At 43.4% G+C, this 27025-nt stretch overlaps 2 protein-coding genes across 3 annotated transcripts in view; both read right to left on the bottom strand.

The window, feature by feature from the left end:
* Nucleotides 1–263: 263 nt before the first annotated feature.
* c1ql3a (complement component 1, q subcomponent-like 3a) lies at nucleotides 264–4117 on the bottom strand (the record flags this gene model as incomplete). Its single annotated transcript, XM_084151849.1, has 2 exons — nucleotides 3440–4117; nucleotides 264–443 (listed from the first exon to the last, which is right to left on the bottom strand). The coding sequence occupies exons 1-2, from the start codon at nucleotides 4025–4027 to the stop codon at nucleotides 264–266; spliced, it is 768 nt and encodes a 255-aa protein (XP_084007975.1). The 5' UTR covers nucleotides 4028–4117.
* Nucleotides 4118–7534: 3417 nt separating this feature from the next.
* The window catches only part of rsu1 (Ras suppressor protein 1), a 38259-nt gene continuing 18768 nt past the window's right edge, over nucleotides 7535–27025 (bottom strand). For both annotated transcript variants that reach the window (XM_084151797.1, XM_084151798.1), the window contains exons 8-9: nucleotides 26972–27025; nucleotides 7535–9118 (exon numbers count right to left, since the gene is read on the bottom strand). The exon at nucleotides 26972–27025 is cut by the window's right edge and continues 79 nt beyond it. In XM_084151797.1, the coding sequence (XP_084007923.1) occupies nucleotides 9016–9118; nucleotides 26972–27025 (157 nt within the window). In that variant the 3' untranslated portion in view covers nucleotides 7535–9015. The remainder of the gene's footprint in view (nucleotides 9119–26971) is intronic.

Below are 27025 nucleotides of genomic sequence, written 5' to 3'. Positions count from 1 at the left end.
GTTGAGTGTTGAGGCTAGGTCCTATACATGGAGAGGGTGTTCTGTAAGTAGGTGACTGAGGGTTGAGGTTGTAGGAGGGACTGAGAGTTGTGGCTAGGTCCTATAGCCTCAACTCTCAGCTATAGTATTAGTCACTATAGTAACTTTAGTAACTAGGGCCTATAGTTACTATAGTTGCTATAGGACAGATCATGGAGAGGGTGTTCCGTATGATTGAGAGGTGAGGCTGTAGGTTGACTGAGGGTTGAGGCTAGGTCTGTTAGCTAATCTGCGTAGATGATGAATCCAGAGAAGGTGCTGTACTTGTTGTTGTTGCCCCCGTGGGCCTTGCCCCCGTCCAGTTTGATGTAGACCTCGTCTCCAGGCTCCAGATGCAGCACGGCACTGTTACTGGCATAATCATAGTTTTGGTCAGCGTCCTGGGCTATGGCACTGGCTCGAACCTAGAGGGGAATGTATGGAGACACAGTTTGTTATCATGAACACATGGCATTGGCTCAAACCTACAGGGTAATGGAGACAGATGTATATAGATAACTGCCACCAACTCACTGTGGCACTGGCTCAAGCCTAGAGGAGAATAGCCATGTTGATATGTAATATGTCTTTCTTAATTTCCCTTGAGTGGATAATTAAAATTGTATTGAATGGAATTGAATCAGCACCTTAACCCAATATTTCTCATTGGAGTCCCATAGCAGGTTCCCCCCTGAAGGTTGCCAGACTAGCAATGTTCTAGTAATCAGTTAACTTAAAATATTGTGTTGTATTAACACTAACAAGTTTGCTTACATTTTTACAATAACATTATCTTTAGTTTCATAAATGTTTAATGCAGATGATATTAAAGATAACTTTTTTGTCAGTATGCAACTCAATTGAATTGCCTTCTGGAGAGTTTTTATACAAAATGTGTACATAATCCAATGTTTATGACTCCAAATTGCAGTACTATAGTGGACTGCACACTGTTCTAAAAACAACATATTAGAGTCATAGGCTAGGCCTTTGTCTTGCTTCCAATGTAGATGATAAAGAGAGGCGATAACTGTTTCAGCCCCATGGACAGCTCCAATACACAATAGGCCTACCTGGACACCAGAGGCTTGAGTGTCAGGAAGAACCTTGAATTCTGCATTCTGACCCTAACTACCTGGACACCAGAGGCTTGAGTGTCAGGAAGAACCTTGAATTCTGCATTCTGACCCTAACTACCTGGACACCAGAGGCTTGAGTGTCAGGAAGAACCTTGAATTCTGCATTCTGACCCTAACTACCTGGACACCAGAGGCTTGAGTGTCAGGAAGAACCTTGAATTCTGCATTCTGACCCTAACTACCTGGACACCAGAGGCTTGAGTGTCAGGAAGAACCTTGAATTCTGCATTCTGACCCTAACTATTGCTAAAACAACTATTTGAGCTAAATAACAAAATACCACAATCAATTAAAACAACCAATAAAAGAGTTCTCAACTTCACATCGAGAAAGGGATGGTAAAAGTCCATATGAAGGATAGGCCTAAGCCTAATTAGGCTACACTTATCCAGACTTGTCATCAACCAGAAATTGTTCAGCAATATCGCCCTAATTAGCCTACTAATTATCAGTATTCATTGATTGATGAACATGAACATCATTAAGATCTAGAAAGTGAAACATAGCAGGGAATCATGGGCTACTGTTTATTCAAATGAGTCTCCTCAGACACCTTCTGTAAGGTGTAACATGAGACTGTAAATTAGGGAAGTTGGTATAAATCCACTGATTGCGTAACACAATTTTGATGTTCTGTGTGTGGAGATTCAAATGGAAAACAACCTTTAAATGCCATTAAAGCCATGCACAGCAAGCACTGTTCATTCACTATAATAAAATAATGAATAACATCTGAATTATTTAAAACAACTTTATTTTTAAATGATACAGTAAACGCTCGGGCCTAAAGGCATATTTTAGGCTAATCAAAATTATTTTAATTATCTGAGTGAGTGAATAAATAAAGTATTTATTTAATTATTTGTAATTGTTTATTTCTGCTTTAGCTCAAGCTTGACCTCTACTAGTCCTCAGTTCAGCATGCTGTTTTCGAACACTGGATGTGACAAAAAAAAAAAAAAACAGAGTAAGTCTCTTGGCAGTCTTAGTTCTTTTTTTTTTACACACCAAAAGTACCGTTTTTGTTTCAGCTAAACCTCTCTGTCTGTGCTGTGAACTGATTGGCCCGTACTGTAGCTGTGTTGTGCAGAATGAGCTCCGGGCTTTAGCCTAAGTGGCTGCCTGGTCACCCCGTACACCGAGCACGGTGGCCGTTGACAGGGGGATGCGCATGGCGAAGCGGGCTCTGTGAGTCGTGGAGACTAACAGTGGCTTGGTGACACGGGATGTCCCGAGGGAATAGGGATTAGATGTGCTCTCTGACAGCAGCTAGGCTATAATATTATGAGCAGAATCTATCAATTCTGATGGTTGAAGCACTGTTGAAAAAGGAGATAAAATATTATTTGTAGCCTATCAAGTGTGAGTAACAAGCTATTGCTAAATCTACATATTATGATCATATTATGATTAAGGATTTTCTAATAATAATAATAATGATTTTGAGAAAAATTATGATAGGCCTATTTTGTTTTACTTGTTATGAAAATAATAAACAATTGTTAGGATGATCTTGTATCAGATTTAGCATAATGTAATCAAGTCACAAAGACAGGAAGCCAGTTTTACGCATGCATGAGTGTTTCTATTTAAATAATCACTCCAGCATATGTAGTAGTCTATAGGCTAAAGCCAGGCGACAATAAAACGAAAGGGACACTTTTCCCCCACTCAAACATTGCGTTGGACTTCATCAGTCGTGCCCGTGCGCGCGCTGACAGGAGGCGTATGGATGTCTGATTGAAGATGCCCCGTGTTGGGTGTAATTGATGCAAACGGAAGTGTAGAGGGACAGCGCTATTGGGACAATGGACCTGAGGCAAAGATTATCCATTGTTATCATAATACATTTTCAACACTAATTGGGTTAACGAATTGACATTGGGTTGACATTCAATTCCTCCTAAGACTGAATGATTGAGTTTAACGAAACAAACTCCATTTTACTTTTCAGACCAATTAGATTTTTTTTTTTTTTAAGGCCAAATAATAAAAGGTATTATACCCTTTCCAGCTACAGTCATGAAATAAGCTAATAGCATTATATTTATCATGTTCAACAATGTCTGTTTGAATGATTTATGCATTTGGTCACCTTTCGGTTCCTACTTATTTTCCCATGAAGCAAAAAAGAGAGATCACTCGAACGCCAGTTAGAACGTCATTTCTGGCGTTCGAGTGACAAGTGCCTGAAACTTTTAAACATATTTGCCAATAAACACACAAAGGCTACAACAATATGCGCCTCAGTCTGTGCGTAATTCTTGGCGCACCGTCCGTACCTGATTGTTTTTGCAGAGATCTGCCCACATGCTGGTTCCGTCTCCTCCGCGCATCAGGACGTGATAAGTGAAGAAGTATATCCCAGGTATGGAGCAGGTAAACTTCCCCGTTGTGGGGTCGTAATGGTTCCCCAGGTTAGTGACCACGTCGTCGAATTTCAGCACCTCGTAGCCCTCGTGCTGCTTTTTAAGGCCTGCGTAAAACGCGATTTTGGGAACGGTGCTGTACGTGGCCGCGCTGATAGCCCCCGCCGCGGCATTGGGTCCCGGTGGCCCCGGTAGTCCAGGCCGTCCCGGTTCCCCCTTCTCCCCGGGTGGCCCCATCGGACCGGGCGGGCCCTGATCACCTGGGATGCCTCTGGGTCCAGCCTTCCCCGGGCGGCCCGGTTCTCCTTTCGGACCTGTTATAAAAGTTGGTAAAGACTGCATGAGGCTGTTGTCTGCTCGCACCGTGTCTGCCGTAGCGGTCGGTGACTTGGTTCCATATGGATCACACACCATCCTGCAGGTTCCCAGCATCTCATAGTGCGCTGAAGTTCCAGCGGAGTTAACCAGAACTGGGATCAGAATCACCAGCACTAACACCATGACGACTCCGAGCACTCCAGCCGCTATTAGCCGCTTCCTGCCGACCAGTCTCGTCAGCGCAGGGCGATCCTCTTGTCTGCTTTTGGGTGAAATCTTGGTGGTTGATGAGGTACGCTTTTAGAAAGAAAAAATTATAGAGCCAATATTGGTTTGTTGGTAAGCTAATGGTAATGAACTTTGTTTTGGGCCAAGCCCCCTGCGAGTCAGTTTTTATTTTTTTATTTCCGCTCTTTACTTTTTGTGCTGATGTTTGCTTATTTAAGTCTCACCGAATCGGAAAGTTCAGCCCTTTTCCTGGCTGCTTTAAGTCGTCAGTGAAAAAAAAAAAAACACTGTCTTCAGCATTTCTGTGAGGTGGCGGCTGTACTTTAAAGCCCTGCTGTAAGCAGCCACGTGTGGACGCGCAGCACAAAAAAACACTTCGGCGGGAGAACGCACTCTTTCCTCTCCTTTATTCTCCAACGCTCCACAGCTTATATCCAAAGCCAAATGGTCTAAAAGTCTACCAGTGTGTACACAGTCCAGAGTTGGTTAAAGAAAAGCAGCATATCAGGTGTAAGCACCACTCTTCCATAAACCGCTGGTAATGTCCTCAAGCCCTGTGTGGAGAGCGGAGTGCCTCTGATCAGAGCGCGTAGTTTACAGAGTTGTAGGCGCAGTAGTCTGCACTGCACAGAGAGAGAAGAAAGAACAGAGAGGGAGGGCAAGATAGTGCACCCTCTTATAAAAGATGAAAATCTAGTGCAAAGTAACAACACCCATTCCGTTATCTTGATATCTCGTTCGGTCCGATACAGACTTGGCATCAAAAGGACAAGAGGAAGAGAGGCTTGGAGGGACGCAATCAGGCCCTGGACAAAGTTGGCATGAATCACTGCTTTAGAGGATATAAATGAGAAATGTTTCAAGTTTAGACAAATTGGATTGTTTTACTTTAGCGTTTACTCAGGGGCATGTGGCAACGTCTCTATATGTTTCTTTAGACTACAATCAATACAGCACTTACTATTTACATGTGAACATGATTAATACATGGTTACATTCCTGTAATCCAAACTAATTTCTCTCAGCTCAAACCAAGGACATCAGGGGCCACGACAAGGCAATCGCTGGTCGTGGACTCTTATCATGTCATTTAAATCAAACCATGGTTCGAGGTTATTATACCGCCAAAAATCCAATATTATTGAGACCACTTAGTTGATACATTATACAAGTCCCTGAAAATGAGCTTCGAAGGTAACAGGGCGGCCATTATAATGACACTTCTGTCAATATAATAACAGCAGACGATAAATTATAGCACATTGCTGTGGTAAACACAAACTATATCTTAAAGTAGCTTATTGCTGCTTGGCCCTGGTATACAAGGTAAATATGAGGTATACATTTTAGGTGATATACTTTATGCTCCTTTCACAAGTTCAACAGGTTGTTACCACAAACACGGTTGCTGTGTTGCGCTTGGATGTGCGCAAAGCCCTGCACACTGCGTCCTCTTCTGTACGTCTGCTGTGCGCAGACTGCAGGTCATAAGGATCACAACGTGCCAGATTCGTAAAAGCAGCAGGTCATGTATGAAGAGCTTTGACGTAGCACTGGTACCAAAAAGGTGGCTGTGACAATAATATTTCACTGTTAGAATTAAGGCCACCCAAGACCAAGTTTCGCTTGCACGCACCCACGAACAGCACGCACTCACAAACACACACATACACACACGTTCTCTGGTACTCCTATTCTATAGATTGGCATGATCTGGGTGGCATAGGTACCTGTAGATACCAATTGGCCATATGCCATCTACCCCACCTCACCCATTAAGGTGGCATAGAGCAGGTTCCCTAGCCAATCAGGTCTGCCCTAACACACACTGGACCCTATAAATCACCCAGTGAAAATCAATGGCCTTGGTTAGCTGGGGACCTATTGTGTCCTTGAGGCTGTGAGATGAATCAAGAAGAAGGAACGAAGGAATAACATCTGTTTAAATGAAGGAGTAGCACAAAGGAAATAAAAAAAAGAGCTTAAAAAAACAACACAATGTTGAGGTAATGACTTTTACCAAAATCAAAGAGGGGGCCAGAATCAAATGTATTCCACTGCAGCTTTGTGAAGTTTTAACTTAAAACAACAGTAGTTGGAAAAGGTCATAGATTCATTGTTGTCATTGACTGATCTACCGTTCGCATAATGATGCATTTCCCTTGACGAGCTCCATTTCTCAGGCCAGTCCTCCCATTCTAATGGAGGCTGACAACACAATTGAACAGCTGTAGAGAATGGGTCAGGTTGCCATTATTCTAAATCCACAAAGAGATGGATTGGTTCTAAACACTCAGGCAGTAATGAATTGCCAATACCTTTAGCAAAGTTTAAAAACCACGCCCTATTTTGGATTTGTAATTGTCCAGATTTTTTGAGGGATCAGATTAAACCCTCTGGCCAGACCTCTGGGTGGACTGAAGGAGTAGGAGGAAGAGTAGGAGGAAGGAAGAGCGCAGAGGGCAGAGAGTATTGTAGAGGGAAGAGAAGGATGGATGAGGAAGTGGATAGAGGGCAGAGGGTGTTGTCTTACGTCAGATAGCGTGACGAATCCGTCTGCACTGTTGGTTGAGGGACAAGTGTTGTGTAGAAGTGATTCCACCAATTAGAAGACAATGGGGCAGAGAGAGTAGATTGGAGAGGGAGACAGGCTGTGGATGAACACAGGGGACAGAGTGATGAGATGTTTGGATGATTTACTGGTGTTAATGAGGAATGGGGAGAAGGTAGAGTAGACAGTGTTTGGAGACAGGTATGAGAGAGATCGAGAGTAGCACTGAGGAGGAATGGGTAAGGGGTATGCTGGCATGATGGGGCGAGGTGAGTCGTGTGTGGGTAGGTGGGAGGGAGGAGAGGTGTGTGTGGGTAGGTGGGAGGGAGGAGAGGTGTGTGTGGGTAGGTGGGAAGGAGGAGAGGTGTGTGGGGGTAGGTGGGAGGGATGGAGGAGAGATGTGTGTGGGTAGGGTAGGGGGGGGGGTGAGTTGTGTGTGGGTAGGTGGGAGGGAGGAGAGGTGTGTGTGAGAGCAGAGGGAGTGTGTGGATGCATGTCAGGTCTCCAGTTCCATCCTCTGAGTTGTTGCGCCAGCTCTAAGAGATGGACAGATGTGCCCACTGTGCTTGTGAGCGTGGTGTGTGAACGAGCAGGACAGGCAGCCCCAAGGTGGCCCACACACACACTGTTCGACACCCGCACACACCATCCTAAGAGTCATCAGCTGGTTACCAGGAGAGACACTGCTGAAAGGTCAACTCAAAGATCTCATCCCCTCTCTCCACCTGCCGTCATGACAACAGGGGAGATGTGTGTGTTGAGGGCAAGGGTGTGAGGCGTGACATGGCCGTCTTAGGGTGTGTGATCTCCCTGACTGACTTGCTGTGTGTCCACCAATTCAGTGTTTAACTCTCCTAGAAACCACACTCATAGGGGTTATCAAACTTTTACAGTGGATTTGGACCAAAATCGAAACTCAAACAGATTGCTTTATTTAAAATATTGAAAACAGAACACATGTAACATACAATATATTGTGGCATCTGGAACATGGCTTGATAAAAGCATAATAAAAGGAATACATTATTTTCATTGCCATTATTAAAGCTGAAATGTTAAGGACAGTTGGCAGGAAGCGTGTGTTCCACGGCACTTTTAAAAATAACACTTTCAGTAAAGACTTAGGCTATCAATGGCTATTCTATAGATTGTCCCAGACAGTTGCAGATGTATTTCAAAGTCACAGGAGAAAATGGAACAATCAAAATCCTTCAGTATCTCCAGGTCATTGAAAAGACTTGGACAATGGTCTTACAATGTGGGTTATGACTGAGCACCGTACCAGACTATAGTGGATTGCAACTTTAGGACGCCATATTGTTTCAGTGTTATGTCCCATATGACTGATACCTAAGGAACATGGCCACCCCATTGTTGAAAGCTACTTGTTATCCTTTATAAAATGAGCTCTGGGGGTATTTTTGCCACTGCTGGCTACCGTAGCTCGTAGACTGAACGTGTACAATTGACCACAAGAGACAGTGAGGATACATATCCCTGTGTTGGAAAACAACTAGGAGAAGGTAACAGACAGTGACTTTACACCCCTCTACTCCCCTCGAGGGCAGGATACAACAGATGCAGTTAAGACCCCTTAAAGCCGTCTAAAATCCCTCCCTCCACTCGGGCTGCAGCGGCTGCCTTTACACAACCTGTCTCACTACAGTGGAGACAAGGAGTCACCAGGGAGTGCTGGAGGGGTCGGATATGACCCTCTCCAAATGGCCTACTCCCCTCTCCTCACCCTCCCTCATCCCCTCTACCTCTCTCACCTCCTCTCTCCAAAATGGCCTGCTCTCCTTCCTACACCCCCCCACTCACCCCCTCCCCTCACTCTCTCTCTGGTAAGCTGGATCAAATCAAACGCGGGGTGAAGCTAATGGTTAGTCTACAAGGCGTTTTGTGTTGGCAGATAGCTACACAAATTAGCATTGTTTCACAATAGTCACCCCCGCCAGGACAAGCTAATTCAGTTACCTTGGGACCGCGGGGCTAGAGTCAGTCAACCTGTGTTATGACTTCATCACCACAGATATGGCTTGGGAAATTATTTATCTTCCAAATGAAGTTAAGAAACAATTGCAGATTTTTTTAAATCACACTGTCTGAGAAAAGTTAATAAAATACGCTTTATGAATTGGTTTGAATAGGATGGGTTGACTGAATCAGTCCTTTGGTCTGCTTAAAGGGTGCTGTAATAAAATCGCCCTCTGTGGCTGTTGAATAAAGATGCATGGTGGACTACCATTCTAACACTAGTGTAACATCATGAACATAACATAGAGCAGTATAAAATGTAGTTCTGTGTTCCTCTGATAAATAAACAGAAAAAAAGGCACATGCAGTGAGGTCCAGCTCGGACAAACAAGCCTCCTCTTCATCCTCCACTTCCTCATTTGTTTTTGGCGGCCAGGGGCTTGCGGCTGATCTTTTTGGTTTTGTCGTTGTTCTTCTTCGGAGGCTCGGGGTTGGCCTGCATGTGTCGGCCGTACAGACTGTGGGAGGAGAAGAAACAGGGATGTTTGTCACGCGTTCATGCACAGCTACACTGAATCTCAGCTCGACATCTCGTCCTGACTATTCTCCTCATGTATCATCAAGCATGTACAGTATTTAATTCAACCTCTTATTAGTCTAATAACTAATTAAACGTTATTACAGCATTCATACAATTTTTTTTTAAATAAACAGGGCTAAATAAATAGGACATAATCAAAGACAGTGTTTCCCATCTCTCTCTTTCATCTATGTGAGGCTAAACAGCCCCAGTTGGGGATTATCCTGCAGAGGAACAGGGAATACACAAAGAGACAATTATCTTAGAACTGGGCCAGTCTGGGTAGGGAGGAAAATAGAGGGAGGAATAGTCCTTTCCAGTCCACTGCTCTTTCGCTCTCTGTTAGGGTGAGCCACCCATGGGGCCGAGCAAAGTGACAGAGAGCGCGAAAAAGAGAGGGAAAGAGCGGAAGATACAGAAAGAGAGGGATACATAGATAGAGGGGTAGCAGGCGGGCATAAGAAGAACAAGAAGGAACGAAGGCCATCAATGAAAAGACAGAGGTTGTAAACAACTGTCTGAAGAGAGCTAAAGCGGAGAGGAGGAGGAGAGAAAAGAAAGAAGGAAGGATAAAGAGCAGGTTCATGGACAGGGGCAGGAGACAGCTGAGTGTGTGTTACGGCCAGGCATGCAACCCACCTGTTGAGGGTAAATGAAGAGTGCCATTTGAGAAATAGTTCAAATTTCAGATTAGGCAAATGTCAAGAGCCTGCTTAGCTTGGGTTTATGGAAGAAGTTCAGTTCTAATACAGCAATTTGAGATATAGCCATGCAGAGATTCGTTCTTGCTCACACACACACACACACACACACACACACACACACACACACACACACACACACACACACAAGGTGTTGACTGACTCTCACGCTGCATATATCAAACACATTTTTAATTAATATTGTAGATAGTTCATATTTCACTTTTGACAGAGCGATATCTTTACTGTCTATCAGCATAAACAAATTATGTTGCGGCTTCTTGCTCCAACTAACCCCTACTGTGAGGGATAACACCGCAACCATCTGGATGACGGAGAGAAACACACACCCAAGCATGCATACACTCCACACACACACCTTCATATAGAACACCAAGATGTTGGTTTAAGTGTGGCCAAACTCAACCTTGGCTAGTGAAAAAATATATATATGTTCTGTCAATTCAATGTAAAAAAACATGTAATTCCTTTTAATTTCCTTCCCACTACTTATCCATAAAGTATCTACAAATCAAAAATGGAGTCTAGATTCTGCCATCCCGTCTGTCACTGTGTGATGGAAGAACCTTGAATCTTCTAGCTCTACAGGCACATCTCTCTGTGTTTGGCCCAGTGTCAGGACCCCCTCCTGGGGCTTGGGAGCGGATGTCCCCCCCTGCCTCCTCCAGAGCTTCTGCTCAGCCAGCCGTGGTGCTTTGGCCCAGAAGGAGGGGGTTGGCTGGGGGCTAGGAGCCACTCCACTGGCCCCTTGGGGCCCTCAGTGTCTGGAAAAACCAGGGTCCTAAGAGATATAGTCCTCTTTCTACTTGGACATCAAAACCACTTCGCTACCATGACCAAGAGCAGGGACAGACTCCGGCATAAAGCCACAGCATTACCATTGGAATGCATTCAAATAGTCTGCTGTTTTACCGGTATATTACTTGACTAATAGAGAAATTAGGTAAGAATGAAAGAGAGAGAGAGATAAGAGGAAAAGAGGAGTGTGAGAGTATATAAGAGAGCAGAGATCTAGCGGCACAGAGAAGGGGGTGACTGATGGAGGGAGCTGCTTAAAAGAGCGGGTTTACTCATTTTGTCAATAATATGCAGTGGGGTGCAGCACTCAGTAGTGGCATAACAAGCCACTGTGTTTCTGCATAATTGTAGCTCTCGCCCCGCCGATGGATGATTTAGAGGAGGTGGATGCAGAGAGGAAGTGAAAACAATTCATTGTGTCATAAAGAAAAAATCAATCTGAAGAGGAGAGAATAATACCTCCAAATTAATGATGGAGTGTTTCGGATCAAGGGAGTCACTAAAGAGGAAGGATAGGAAATGTAAGAACAATTGCTAGGGTGTAGGCCAGGGCAATATGATCAAGATGTGTTTCGAAATGTAGTACACTAATTATAATGAACAAAAACAAAAACGCAACATGTAAAGTGTTGGTCCCATGTTTCATGAGCTGAAATAAAAGATCCCAGAAATGTTCCATACGCACAACAAGCTTATTTCTCTCCAACTTCGTGCACAAATTTATTTACATCCCTGTTAGTGAGCATTTCTCCTTTGCCATGATAATCCATCCACCTGACAGGTGTGACATATCAAGAAGCTGATTAAACAGCATTATCATTACACAGGTGCACCTTGTGCTGGGGGCAATTAAAAGGCCACTCTAAAATGTGCAGTTTTGTCACACAACACAATGCCACAAATGTCTCACATTTTGAGGGAGCATGCAATTGGCATGCTGACTGCAGGAATGTGCACTAGAGCTGTTGCCAGAGAATTGAATGTTAATTTCTGTAACATAAGCCACCTCCAACATCATTTTAGAGAATTTGGCAGTACGTCCAACCGGCCTCACAACCGCAGACCACGTGTAACCACGCCAGCCCTCCACATCCGGTTTCTTCACCTGCGGGATAGTCTGAGACCAGCCACCCGGACAGCTGATGAAACTGAGGAGTATTTCTGTCTGTAATAAAGCCCTTTTGTGGGGAAAAACACATTCTGATTGGCTGGGCCTGGCTCCCCAGTGGGTGGGCCTATGCCCTCTCAGGCCCACCCATGGCAGTGCCCCTGGCCAGTCATGTGAAATCCATAGATTAGGGCCTAATTTATTTATTTAAATTGACTGATTTCCTTATATGAACTGTAACTCAGTAGAACCTTTGAAATTGTTGCATGTTGCGTTTATATTTTTGTTCACTATATTTTGAAACCCAAAGATGACTCCATTGTCAAGTTAAAACACATACAGTAACATTTCATTTGAATGCATACTAATGCCTACATTGGGTTGTTATAAACATGACTTAGAGTTTGACATAAGATGTCATGAATGTTTACAACAATATAATGTCTCATTGGCGGTCTTTGCATTACATCTAGTATGAAGCATGATAGGTTGAAACCAAGGTTTCACAAAATATTAGTTTTCAGTCTCTCAACAGCGTTGACCTTATATAGGCGAGTCCACTATGTTACCAGGATGACTGTTACAGTGTGGCGGTCATACAGTGGTATGTAGTTGACGTAGCCTGGCTGTGTGTGATGTTGTTGTTGGGAGTCTTCTGAAGGCTTGGTAGAGTTGGTTTATTATCCACCGAGACATGCAGATAGAGGCTGATCAGACCGGGGCTTGTCAGAAGGATCAGTGTTGACAGAAACACGTACACAGACACATACCACCGTTTCAGAAGTTAATTGGTCTTGTTTTACATTGGTCTGATGAAGTGGGAGGGAGAGGAAGGAGGGGTGGGAGGAGGAGTGGTGGGATCAACGAAGCATCCCTCCTCCCCCTTCTCCCTCCCTCCCGCCTCTTCCACCCATCCCTTCCTCCCTCCCTCTCAACCCCCCTTCTCCCTCCATCCATCAATCCCCCTCCCTCCCGCTCTCATTCTGACAGTCTCAGAGGAATGACATGGCAGAGGAACATGAGTGGAATACTGAGGAACCATGCGGGAGACGTGGGGGAGGGGAGAAAAGAGGGAGACACAGCAGAGATATGCTCTATCATGCCACCTGAACAGCATGCTATCGTTTCTCTGCTCTGGGCTAGAGAGCTGCTTTTCCGAGGGCATCCCGCGGGATCCCACAGAGAGCATTGCGGCACAGTCTGTATTTTTCATGCTTTACGGTGTGAGTGGGCGGTCAGACAGACAACTTTAGGATGACTTTTTTTTGTTTTTGCGCCGCAGATTATTTCAAACGGTTGTCTTTCTGTTTTGTATGCGTCATCTATTGTATTAAAGCACCTCTGTCACACTATTCATCTGATAATTCTGCTTCAAGTTCAGTAACTACCTCTCCTCTCTTGTGTTGGGCGAGCGAGATCAAATGCACCTATGCATGGGTGGAGATGCATGCGCAGTTGTCTTTCCATGGAAATTAACTTCTTAAATATGATATGCTGGTTTATGCTCTGACGTTGTCTGGAAATAAATATTGATAACACATTTATTTATGTCTGCCTGCAAATTGTCCTGCTCCTATCAAAGTTATGCAAGATTATTTCGAAAAGGTTGTCTTTGATTTGTAGGCTATTCGTTACCTATTGTGTTAAAAGCACCTCTGTTGCAATATTCACTAAATCTAATAACCTAATTCTTTCTAATTTACGTTCAGTTGCCTACCAATATTCTCTTTTGTTGGGCGTGCGAGATCAAGTGTGCCTATAAGTGTGGTCTCAATTAAATAGCCTGTAGACTAGGCTATATGGGCGTTGAAGCACGGCGCAGTTGTCTTTAACTTCCTAAATATGATAGGCTCATTTAGACTCCGACTGGAAATAAATATTGATAACATGTATTTTACTCTGTTTGCAAATCGTCCCGCTCCCAAAGTTATGCAAAATATAAGTACACTCCTTTATAACTGTATTCTCTTTCAAACTAGGTCTACCTTATTGGCTGATATAGCCCAATAAATACTGATATAATGGGCCACGTGAAAATCTCTGGTATTTTAACCTATTTCTTGGGCTATTTTAGATTTTGACTAGGGTGGCAAAATTGCTGGGACTGGGGCTGCAATGTGAGCTGCGTCACATACAGCTAAAATAACATTGCGGTACTGCGGTCGGGTTTAGGACCAGTTCTTGCGGTACTGCGGTCGGGTTTAGGACCAGTTCTTGCGGTACTGTGGTCGGGTTTAGGACCAGTTCTTGCGGTACTGCGGTCGGGTTTAGGACCAGTTCTTGCGGTACTGCGGTCGGGTTTAGGACCAGTTCTTGCGGTACTGCGGTCGGGTTTAGGACCAGTTCTTGCGGTACTGCGGTCGGGTTTAGGACCAGTTCTTGCGGTACTGCGGTCGGGTTTAGGACCAGTTCTTGCGGTACTGCGGTCGGGTTTAGGACCAGTTCTTGCGGTACTGCGGTCGGGTTTAGGACCAGTTCTTGCGGTACTGCGGTCGGGTTTAGGACCAGTTCTTGCGGTACTGCGGTCGGGTTTAGGACCAGTTCTTGCGGGAGCAGGTGGGAGTCAGACAAGAAGTCAGCGGGAGCGGAGAGGCGTGGTATGGAAAGCAGCGGGAGCGGAATTAAGAAACTAGTCCCGCACAGACCTCTACTCTGGCCTATTGTACCACTGATATGGGCAAAGAGCTATTGTCAACAGACTATAAAGATCTTTTATAAATGTGTTTGTTCAATATCAACAGTTATTAAATAGGTCAGGGGTCTTCAACCTAGTGTTGCCAAGGGTTCCCCTCCCAGGCAAACTGGCGACTCAATCATACATTAGTAAAAAAAAAGGTGAATGATAATGGCAGGAAGAAGTAAATCAACATTTTAAAATGAATACATTTGGTAGATAGTTTTTCTTTATTTTGAACTCCCCACATTATATTTGGAAGAGGAAGTATAAACTCTAACATAGCCTATTAGCTAGAAATGTAACTCCCAAATTCTGCTCAGAGCAGCTGTTTAGCTGGTTAACCCCTGTAGGTCTAAGTCCTTAGATCGCAAAATCTACTGAGCTAACACATGGAATTGTTTTAATATGGTCAAAAAATTATCATTTTGCCATTTGATTTAGAATTTTAGGACCCCTGCAGGTATACATTTTTTAAAATTAAATATTGAATTTGGCCTAAACTGCTATAGCCCATAGAAACACATTGAATAACAATGGCAAAACGGAAAGTAAAAAAATAAATCATAAGGAACTAGGTTTTAAAGTGTCTGTCCTATATCTGAGAGATATAAGAAAACTTAGATTCAATGTTTAGACCCATGTTTGGTCACGTTATTTTTGGCACATTTGACCGCCTATATACTGTTTGCTATTTTTACAGCCTGGTACGGAGTTACCTTCAGACGACTACTGTAAAGCTTGTGGATGTCTTAGAGACAAACAACCGACACCTTCGTTTTTGTGAGAGTCTCCCCTTTTGATATTGGTGACATATTAGTTTGTAGCTCACACAGTTCGGGTTTTACAGGCGATTTCATGACGATTTTCTTGTCCGGATCCTGTCATGTGTAGAAAAAGGCCGCTTTCACAAGCCTCATTTTATGGAATAGGCACAAACTTTATATCGGCGGATAGTCTGCAGGATAAATACATATGGAGCTATTCAACATTCAAAATGACATCACCGTGTGACGTATGTCCAAGTCAAGAAAGCTTACCAGCAGGTTTTTTCTCCTATTTCCTACTGTAGGTATGTCATTTAAAATTAGTTGATTCTGTTGTTGCTAGTCATATTCATAAAAACATTGGGGGCAAAAATCCACTTTTAAAAAATGAACAGAAAAGTAGACGTTCCATCCCATGGGAATGTCTATACCGAGACGTCTCATCCTCCTCTTCCTCCACCTCCCCTGCTCCTCTGTGTGCGCTCAGTCCTCCCTCTCTCTCTCTCTCTCTGTCACAGTCTGTTGTTCACTGGAGAGGCCAGGGCCCAAGGGGAAGATGGGATATCCACAGAACTGCCCCCCCCCACAAATCAATGAGGGCCGACCAGAGTCTTGTTACTACTGTACATGGACTGCAGCAGGAGAAGCAGTTCTGTCTTTGAATAAACACAAAGATTTCCCATAGCATTGCAGTGAGTAGAGAAGGGAGGGGACTGGATAGGACCCTTGTGAGCAGTTATGGCCATTAAAAGGGGGAAAGCAGCCCAGAGAACATAATGGGTTCTGAGTCCTGGTGTGGTCTTACAGACTCTTTATAAGGCTTTTTCTATTTTACATTTTACACGGCTTAAATAATCAAGGCACTTGCCAATGTGTGTGTTTGTGTGTGTGTGTGTGTGTGTGTGTGTGTTATCTCTCTCTTGATAATTGTGCAGGACCATTGATCTGATATTAGGTGTCCTGTATTAGCGCTGGGGGATCTGAACAAAAATCCATATCGCAATAAATTGCCTGAATTGATGCAATAAAAATGAATAGAAAGATATGTTTATAACAATGTGTAATTTTGATTTTATTTATCTACTAGTTTGATGGTTGTTGCCATCAATTGTCCCATTAACAATAAAATATTAGCAAACATATTTCATTTCAAATTTCTCTAGTATAGGCTTCTTATTGTAATGAACGATATCTGCTAAATGCCTGCAATAAGTGATCGGTATGGTCGGTTTTGAAGATTTTCAGTTTATGGTCCTAGCTCTATCCTGTATCATTTCTGTTCAATTTCAGTTTTACAGTTATTTTATAGCAGTACTATAGGTTTTACAGTTATTTTATAGCAGTACTATAGGTTTTACAGTTATTTTATAGCAGTACTATAGGTTTTACAGTTATTTTATAGCAGTACTATAGGTTTTACAGTTATTTTATTGCAGTACTATAGGTTTTACAGATGGAAATATACTACTACTGAGAGAAAGCAACATCTACCATTTCTATCAATTGCTCTAGTTATAACAAGTTAATTCAAACTCATAGGGTGCCTACAAATACGTACAAACTCTTACTTTTGTCATTTAGCAGAAACTCTCATCCAGAGCGACTTACAGTCAGTACATTCAACTAAGGTTAATAGGGGGGAAAACAACCACATATCATAGTCATTGCAAATGTCCAAGTATACCTTTCTCTGTACTATGCATATGAATCTGCATACCTCAGAGAAGACAGTATCTATAGGTCAGGTCAGATGGGGTGAGAGATCACTGGAGCCCCATCACTTCTCATTAGCCGGGCCTCGAGGACAGCTCTATAACACGGGCCCGAGTGGCCAGGGGCCTCCTACAGGTTATCAATCAGACGACTCATTAAAGGACAAACATACAGGGGCCTTGTCTCTCTACCTCCACTCACTCCTCCCTCTTATCCTCTCTCCCTTCTTTCTCTCAGTCCCCATAATGACTGGGGACAAGGGGCCAATCGAGGGCCCCAAACAGCACGATCGAGGCCCCTGTGAGGAAGAGAAATCAGTGAAATCAATGCTGTAACAATAACACAAAGTATCCTCTGTACAGCATGCATTATTAACGAAGTAGCCATCCACTTCTATGGCACAAATACAGTCCAACAACCTCATACACACAGTAGTAGGCCTGCACTAATAGCCTAGAAAGATACACGACTCTTGAGGATCTACATTAGGGTCATTGGTATTGTCATTTTTCTCAGGGGTATACGCATTACAATACGTTGGTGCTATGAGTTGTGTAAATGCGGAGGTAGAATATCCTAAAAATGTCGTACCCTCTTGGGTCTGTGCCACACGTAGGCATAGCAGTGGGCTGGTCAGTCAGCAACAATAGACTGTTCGATCATCCTTAAGGTTACAGCTAACGATGTGGGCAGGCAGGGAGGCGAGTAGGAAAGATCTGTCATAGGCCGGGAGCACAGCTCGTTTGTCATGCGTCTTAATTATTGTCATTTAGTCTCATCGAGGCTCCCCATGGATTTCCTGTGGCCGTGTCACTATGGATTTAGGCTGAGGCAGGGAGCTGGACAGTGTTTTCTATCCCTGGGATCTGTGGTTATATACAGGGTCTGATGTACTGTGGTTATATACAGGGTCTGATGTACTGTGGTTATATACAGGGTCTGATGTACTGTGGTTATATACAGGGTCTGATGTACTGTGGTTATATACAGGGTCTGATGTACTGTGGTTATATACAGGGTCTGATGTACTGTGGTTATATACAGGGTCTGATGTACTGTGGTTATATACAGGGTCTGATGTACTGTGGTTATATACAGGGTCTGATGTACTGTGGTTATATACAGGGTCTGATGCACTGTGGTTATACACTATATAGGGTCTGTAGAGTGTCGGACAGGAAAACCATCTGCAATCTGCCACTACAAGACAATAACATGCCAAGTCTACTCTCTCCTCCTCCTCCACCTCCGCATATTGTCATCTTTCTTCACAGAAGAGCTGATGTTATGTTATGCTTTCTAACGGCCAAACTCTCGATCTGGGAATATACAGTAGATGTTGGATGTTTAGGTTTTAACTATCACTGACTGCTTCAGTCCGTAATGAGATTGTCAAAGTTTGCTTATTGCTCATCAGCCATTTCCCCAGCCTGTCTCTGCCTCTCCCAGCTTCATACACTGACAGCTGCACTGATAGCTCATCAGCCTCTGCTGGCTCCAAACACATACTAGTCATAGAAGGGAACAGAGACCCAAATGGCAGCCGTACCCAGTAGCCAGTGGGCCCCTGTGCACCCATGTCAGCGAGGCAGGGCGTATTCATTAATGCATGAATATAATTAGCAAGGAGAGAATGAAAGTCTGAAAACTCTTCTGAGCACATTCAGCAGAATTAACGAACAAGGGCTAGCCATGCAGAAACGCCTGATAAAATATGCTAAGGTAAAGTGTGTGCGTCTGTGTTGGGGGATGTTAGATACACCAAAGGATTTTCTCCTCTCGCCTACCGTGCCGTTATGACACTAAAGTGTTAGTTGAATTCAGAGTTATCAACACCAGATAACATCCATTACATTGCCTCTCCATTTGTAGTTTCTAAGGTTGGACTCAAAATAAACTCAGAAGTCCTACAAAATAACTCCAGAGGTCTACGGTTTAAAAACACATCATTATAAAATCACGTGCCTGACATGGCCATTGGCCTATAGACCCTGATCAAAAGTAGTGCACTATATAGGGAATAGGGTGCCATTTGGATGGAAGTGGGTTGGTTTGTAAAGTGCTGAGCACCTGTGTCTAGACCAGACAAACCCTGATTGGTTCCTAATGATCCTAATACCCACACAGCATTGGGGAGAACACTCCCTAAGAGTTTTATAGGACTTATTTTACTGATACACCTAAAGCCTATTTAGCTTCAGTCTGGAGCCAGCAGTAGTGGTTTCACAGCAGGTTTGTGTGAGTACCTGTCATGCATATTTCATACAGAGCTTGTTAACTTGACAGAAATAATTGGCAGCTGGATGGCGGACTGACAGACAGAGGCGAAGGGAAAGCCATGGCATGTTCATAAAGCATTAACACATGGTCAACTCAAATCTCTCTCTCTCTCTCTCTCAGAGAGGGCGGCTAGCGTTCGTCACAGCACAGCTGTCCAGAGCTGACTGAGAAATTAAACACAATTAAGCCAAACACACATTTCATTTTAAGAACTAAGAAGGACGAAGGAAAGAGAGGGCGCTATTTAACAGTTCATATCCTTCCTCCTTCAAACACTTGGTCCTAAACTGAGGAGTATACAGGCTTTAGAATACCACAGAAGACTGAAGACAAATCTCCATAAAGAAAACCCAGCTATTTCTGGATACTAGTGACAACACAGACAGAAAGCAGTCATGGTGACAGAAGAGACCGTACTACTTCCAGAATATATGGTAGGGTTGGATTATACTCATGCAGAATTACTAACGCTTTATAGTGTACTACCAACTGCAATGTATTCTTTGTTCAAGCGGACATACCAAGAAATAAAACATTTCCTGCCATGCATTGCATTGAAAAGTATATTGATGCTCTTATCCTTGAGCAAACAATGAACATAAACTCCATGACATGCTAGGGACTAAACGGATGTTGAAGAGACAGATGGGAAGAAGGAGAAAGAGAGCTAGATGGAGGCAGAGTAAGAGAAGGGAACATAGTGAGAAGGAGAAATAGTGGGAGAAGGAAAAGGGAGAGAAAGGAGGAGAAATAGAGAGAGAGTAGTCTTGAGTAGTGGTGTCTGAAGGACATTGAGGAAAGTGAGAAGGTAGCTGTTGCGCATATGAATCCTTCTGAGACCAGACTTAACCTGGAGGTCTGTTAACGCCTGTCTAATGTGAGATAACTGTTACCCCCACCACACACACACCAGACCTGGGTTCAAATGCATGCATATTTAATTATTAGTTACTTAAAAACAAATTTTCTGTGTATTTGAGAATTTTCAAATAATGTGCCCAAATCAGGTATTTCTATTTGAAGTATTTTCAAATAACTTCCTATAAATAGCCTAAAGTATTTTCAAATACTTATTTCCAAACACCACACAGACCTTGGTTCAAAAGCATGGGAGCATTTCAATATTTGTATTTGAATATTTTCAAATACATGCCAATACATTCCAAGTGTATTTCCAAATATATTCCAATATTCAACTACTAACTTCAAAATGTATTTGAAAAAGTCATTTCGAAACCCTAAATAGTATTTGAACCCAGGTCTGACACACACACACACACGGAGGGAGCTCATACAGAGGGAAGGGGACAAGTACAGTGAAAGTACACTAAATAACACCATCCCCCACAAAGTCTGCACCTCGTTAACAGACTGACAGAGAATGAGGATCACATTGTCTGAATAGCCTATTTAAAATCCACCTCATGGTGATTTCACATAATTAGAGCGCTACAGTACATCATGTCCATGACGAGCATAGCCCATGTACCAACTGAGTATAGTCTCAAAGAGACAAAACCTATTCACTTCTAGCAAATGAGTGTTCAAAAAACCTTTTAACACAAAAAAAGGTAGAATGGCATCAAAATAAATTGTGGAACACTTGCACTTACGGAACTTTTGCAAGCAAACGCTTATTTTCACTGTTGGAGAAATGTATTTTTGTTTTCATTATTTTTATATTTTTGTATTTATTTTTTATTTGTTAGTATATATACAGTGGGGAGAACAAGTATTTGATACACTGCCGATTTTGCAGGTTTTCCTACTTACAAAGCATGTAGAGGTCTGTAATTTTTATCATAGGTACACTTCAACTGTGAGAGACGGAATCTAAAACTAAAATCCAGAAAATCACATTGTATGATTTTTAAGTAATTGATTTGCATTTTATTGCATGACATAAGTATTTGATACATCAGAAAAGCAGAACTTAATATTTGGTACAGAAACCTTTGTTTGCAATTACAGAGATCATACGTTTCCTGTAGGTCTTGACCAGGTTTGCACACACTGCAGCAGGGATTTTGGCCCACTCCTCCATACAGACCTTCTCCAGATCCTTCAGGTTTCAGGGGCTGTCGTTGGGCAATACGGACTTTCAGCTCCCTCCAAAGATTTTCTATTGGGTTCAGGTCTGGAGACTGGCTAAGCCACTCCAGGACCTTGAGATGCTTCTTACGGAGCCACTCCTTAGTTGCCCTGGCTGTGTGTTTTTCGGGTCATTGTCATGCTGGAAGACCCAGCTACGACCCATCTTCAATGCTCTTACGGAGGGAAGGAGGTTGTTGGCCAAGATCTCGCAATACATGTCCCCATCCATCCTCCCCTCAATACGGTGCAGTTGTCCTGTCCCCTTTGCAGAAAAGCTTCCCCAAAGAATGATGTTTCCACCTCCATGCTTCACGGTTGGGATGGTGTTCTTGGGGTTGTACTCATCCTTCTTCTTCCTCCAAACACGGCGAGTGGAGTTTAGACCAAAAAGCTCTATTTTTGTCTCATCAGACCACATTACCTTCTCCCATTCCTCCTCTGGATCATCCAGATGGTCATTGGCAAACTTCAGACGGGCCTGGACATGCGCTGGCTTGAGCAGGGGGACCTTGCGTGCGCTGCAGGATTTTAATCCATGACGGCGTAGTGTGTTACTAATGGTTTTCTTTGAGACTGTGGTCCCAGCTCTCTTCAGGTCTTTGACCAGGTCCTGCCGTGTAGTTCTGGGCTGATCCCTCACCTTCCTCATGATCATTGATGCCCCACGAGGTGAGATCTTGCATGGAGCCCCAGACCGAGGGTGATTGACCGTCATCTTGAACTTCTTCCATTTTCTAATAATTGCGCCAACTGTTGTTGCCTTCTCACCAAGCTGCTTGCCTATTGTCCTGTAACCCATCCCAGCCTTGTGCAGGTCTACAATTTTATCCCTGATGTCCTTACACAGCTCTCTGGTCTTGGCCATTGTGGAGAGGTTGGAGTCTGTTTGATTGAGTATGTGGACAGGTGTCTTTTATACAGGTAACGAGTTCAAACAGGTGCAGTTAATACAGGTAATGAGTGGAGAACAGGAGGGCTTCTTAAAGAAAAACTAACAGGTCTGTGAGAGCTGGAATTCTTACTGGTTGGTAGGTGATCAAATACTTATGTCATGCAATAAAATGCAAATGAATTACTTAAAAATCATACAATGTGATTTTCTGGATTTTTGTTTTAAATTCCGTCTCTCACAGTTGAAGTGTACCTATGATAAAAATTACAGACCTCTACATGCTTTGTAAGTAGGAAAACCTGCAAAATCGGCAGTGTATCAAATACTTGTTCTCCCCACTGTATATATATATATATATATATATATATAAAAAAAAATTTGGGGGGGGGGTGGATCAGCTTAATATTGCAGATAGATGTATCTTCTATCAATGTAATTGTCTGCATCACTTCCAATCCCCCATGTTTTTTATATATATACTCCCCTTTATTACTTTTCAACCCCGCCATCCTTTCCCTACTTGGAGTAAATTAGTGAACAACAATAACCAGGCCTCTACTTCCGGTCTATACTTACTATCTACACCTTATGGACACAGTTAATTTTACAATAATTATATATATATATATATATTTATTTATTTTTTGCTCCTGAACTTCTTCTACTCTCAACCTTTCCGATCATTTTCATGATGTCCATCCGGTTTGCTTCTATATGCCATATCTTTCTAACTGTGCTCTTTCCCAAAAGCTCCCAACATACAACCTATATACTTATTATGGACACAGTATGCTTACATTATTAGCTATCTTTGCTATTATTTGTTGTTATTTGTTATTAGTCCCATCCTTCTACTCTATTCAATACCTCCCATCTATTTCTTAACACCATCCATATAGGATTTCTATTTTCCATATATATTTCAACCGTACTGTAATGTTTTACAAAAGTTCTGAACCTTTCTATTCTCATTGCTTCTACAGATTGTGAATTAAAAATAAACATTTTTGCTAAAAGTATTATTATATTATTGATCGATTGACTATGACTTTTCAGATCACCCAGTAATGCTATCTGCAAGGTTAGCTCCAGGTAAATATTGCAATCCTTTAGCCATTCCTGGACCTGTGTCCAAAAACAAGCTACAAATGGACAGAACCAAAACAAATGATCTAATGATTCTGTCTCTTCACAGCAAAATCTGCAGAGCTGGGAAGATTATATCCCCCATATAAATAACATTCTATTGGTAGCAAGAATTTTATATAATAATTGTAATTGAAAGATTCTAATTTTTGAATCCGGTGTCGTTTTGCGTGTCAGTTCATAAACACTATGCCATGGGATCGGTACGTCAAAGATCTCTTCCCAACTATTTTGCAATCTATATGGGACGGCTGTCAATCCTTTGGTCCTTAAGTGAAACTGATATACTTTTTTATTTATCACAGTTTTCCTTAACCAATTATGTTCTTTAATGCAAGGCCGACAGACAAGGCCGACAGACAATGTATTTTTCACTTTACAGAAGAGGAGAATGTAAGCTGACTGACAGGGAAGGAAGAAACGTTGATGCATATTTGCCAGCTCATAATAGATTTAGGCCTAGAGGCCTTGCATTCTGTACCAACGAGAACACTCAACTGGAAGGTACAGTTGGGGTACTTTCTACAAATACAAAACACTATTTAATACAAAATATTAGAGGGCCACTTGCAAATCGGTCTCTTGCAACACCAAATAAAACGGCCAGTATTAACAGCAGATAGTGAAGTTTCCAACAGCACATTCACCAGCACTTTTGTCTTGATGAATCAGCAAATCAAATAGGAAATATAAAGATGACTTATGAGACAGATAAAGCGAGAAGTCTAGTATAATCTCAGAGGCAGGGACGCTGGTTTGACTTGGCCTGTCTGAGTAGTGATTTATGGTACACAGCATTTTCATTGACCAGCTGCGTTTAACATCATCACTGATGCAGACAGCATTGATTGTGCATCAAACCTGTCGTTGGTCAAAGTGGCCAGTGCCACATTAGCATACAGCTATCAAAACACAGAGGGAAACTTCCAAGAAAACATACACTTCGTAAACAGAATGCTATAATAAGTGTGCTATATTGGCTTGACAGACAAATTGGGGTTGGTTTGATTGCGACAACAGGTGTAACTTTGTGCATGAAAGTGCATAGATGCATACTGTATGTTTGTAGTATCTACTACAGCTCAATAGTCGAGTGGGATGCCATAGTTTTGGATAAACCCTCAGACAGACGTTTCCTTGCACCAGGGCACATATTCAGACACACGCACCCACGCACAGACGCACGCACAGACACACGCACGCACAGACACACGCACGCACAGACACACAGACACACACACACACAGACACAAACACGCACAGACACACGCACGCACAGACACACACAGCGTGTGTAGGAAGATCAGTTCCAGTGTGTGGGTCGGGTCTCTCTGAAGATGTAGGATCAGCTGGATGTGAAAGTATTCAAACAGAGGGATTTGTTCTGTCTCTGCATCTGCATCTGCGACTCTGCCTGCGACTCTGCATCTGCGACTCTGCATCTGCATCTGCGACTCTGCGCCTGCGACTCTGCGCCTGCGACTCTGCGCCTGCGACTCTGCGCCTGCGACTCTGCGCCTGCGACTCTGCGCCTGCGACTCTGCGCCTGCGACTCTGCGCCTGCGACTCTGCGACTCTGCGCCTGCGACTCTGCGCCTGCGACTCTGCGCCTGCGACTCTGCGCCTGCGACTCTGCGCCTGCGACTCTGCGCCTGCGACTCTGCGCCTGCGACTCTGCGCCTGCGACTCTGCGCCTGCGACTCTACGCCTGCGACTCTGCCTGCGACTCTGCCTCTCTCTGTGTCCTCCCCTCAGTTGTAAGGCAGTGTCAGGGCAAGGAAAAACAGCCAGACATGTTGCTATCTATCTGAACTACATGTCTCGCCTACAGTTCACATAGCACTGTAGCCTCCACCTAGACTGTATCTCTGGTCTTCTAGAGATACAACAGTTAGCTACAGCACATACAGATAAAGGACAAGGCTAGTTAAACTGTACCATCTAAGAACATATCGGGTACAGTACAAACTAATGCTTTTAACTACGGGTTTCAATGCATAGATAATGTTTAAGTGCATAAATGTATAGCTTTGGTCTGGGTTGATAATGTACTACAATACCAGTCCCATACAGACAAAATACATAATGAATGCCTCAAGCCTGTCATAGAAATTGATCTGATTCTGATTTTGGGTTAATAGAACCAACCAGACAGACCGACATTAACTAGAATGACCTGACTGGGTTGTTCCAGAAACAAAGACTCCAAAATAAAACTGACCTCTATAAGGGGACTATAATTAGCCTTACCATCCACACACAGGAAATCTTTAAAAGTCTCTGCTCTTTTAAACGGCAAAACATATTACAAGAGAGAGCGAGACACAGAGAGAGAGAGAGAAATAGAGAGAGTCTTTGTGTGAGGTTTTATTGTAAAGATGGGCTAAGCAGTGAACAGACAGTAGAGGTAACTCAAAGCAGACATTGACAGCTCCAGGGCTCGTCAGACAGGGCTGTGCTGTTGTCGGTGTTATGTATTATTTCATGCTGTTAGCTCAGGTCTCTGGATAGCTCCCACCAACTGAACTCCCTATTGCTGACCTATACTTATCTATAACTGGGCTAATAACTTGCTAACTAGGCTCTGATCTGATCTGAAAAGCGTATTCACTCGCGGGTGATTGAATGACCGCTCGTGGGCTACCCCCGCCAATAGAATCCTACTCCGTTACGCTCTGGCTCTGCCTACAACACAATACCAGAATAAATCTTGCAAAGTTAGATTTGTTTTGGTTTGTTGCATTGAAAAGGGACTGATATAATGTTGATTCGATCACAGAAAAAACATTTATATAGTGCAAACTAATGGGGCGAACGCAGTGAAGCCTGGCATTTGTTCTGCGCGCCAGTCCTGGAGGATGTGCACAGCTTAGAGAGAACACTGGCTCCCACCAATGGCCAAGTTTTACAGGTCTGTATTACTCTGATTTACAGGTCTGTATTACTCTGAGGTGGTGTGGTCCTCTGTAGCTCAATTGGTAGAGCATGGCGCTTGTAACGCCAGGGTAGTGGGTTCGATCCCCGGGACCATCCATACGTAAAAATGCATGCACACATGACTGTAAGTCGCTTTGGATAAAAGCATCTGCTAAATGGCATATTATATTATTTACTCCATCATCTCCCTCCTCCATCTCTCCATCCTTGGGTCTGGGTCTGGCGCTGAGGGAGTCTGGGACATGGACAGCTGGGGCCGGGGTCGGACCTATGCAGGACGTGACATCACACTTCTTTATTTATCCCCCTTTTACACCTGACATTGGGTGGAAATCCATAGAGTCCTGAGCAGGAGAACAACGCAACCGAAAGGTTCTGTACACCGGCGGTAGAGGAACGGATTGATGACCCAGGAGGGAGCAGGGCAGGGCGAGGGTCAAACACCATGATACATCCACAAGGCCAGGGTGAGAGGGACACACACACACACACTGCCTACCGACACACTCTGTCAACACAGAGTTTACACGCATGAAAGTTATTATCACACAGATACACGTGTCCCATTCTCTCATCTTAGAGCGCTCTCCCTCAGCAGGCGGAGTCAGTGAGTCCACCACTGCTATAGGTGTAGTGGTGTTTGTAGATTAGACTACTTACTACTTGTAGGTCTCGGAGCGGACGTATTCAAACACATGGGAGACTCCCAGCTGG

This window comes from Coregonus lavaretus (genome assembly GCF_964263955.1).
Source record: "Coregonus lavaretus genome assembly, chromosome: 34".
NCBI lineage: Eukaryota > Metazoa > Chordata > Actinopteri > Salmoniformes > Salmonidae > Coregonus > Coregonus lavaretus.
The sequence above is the reverse complement of the archived record's forward strand: the minus strand, read 5'-3'. Positions and strand labels throughout refer to the sequence as shown.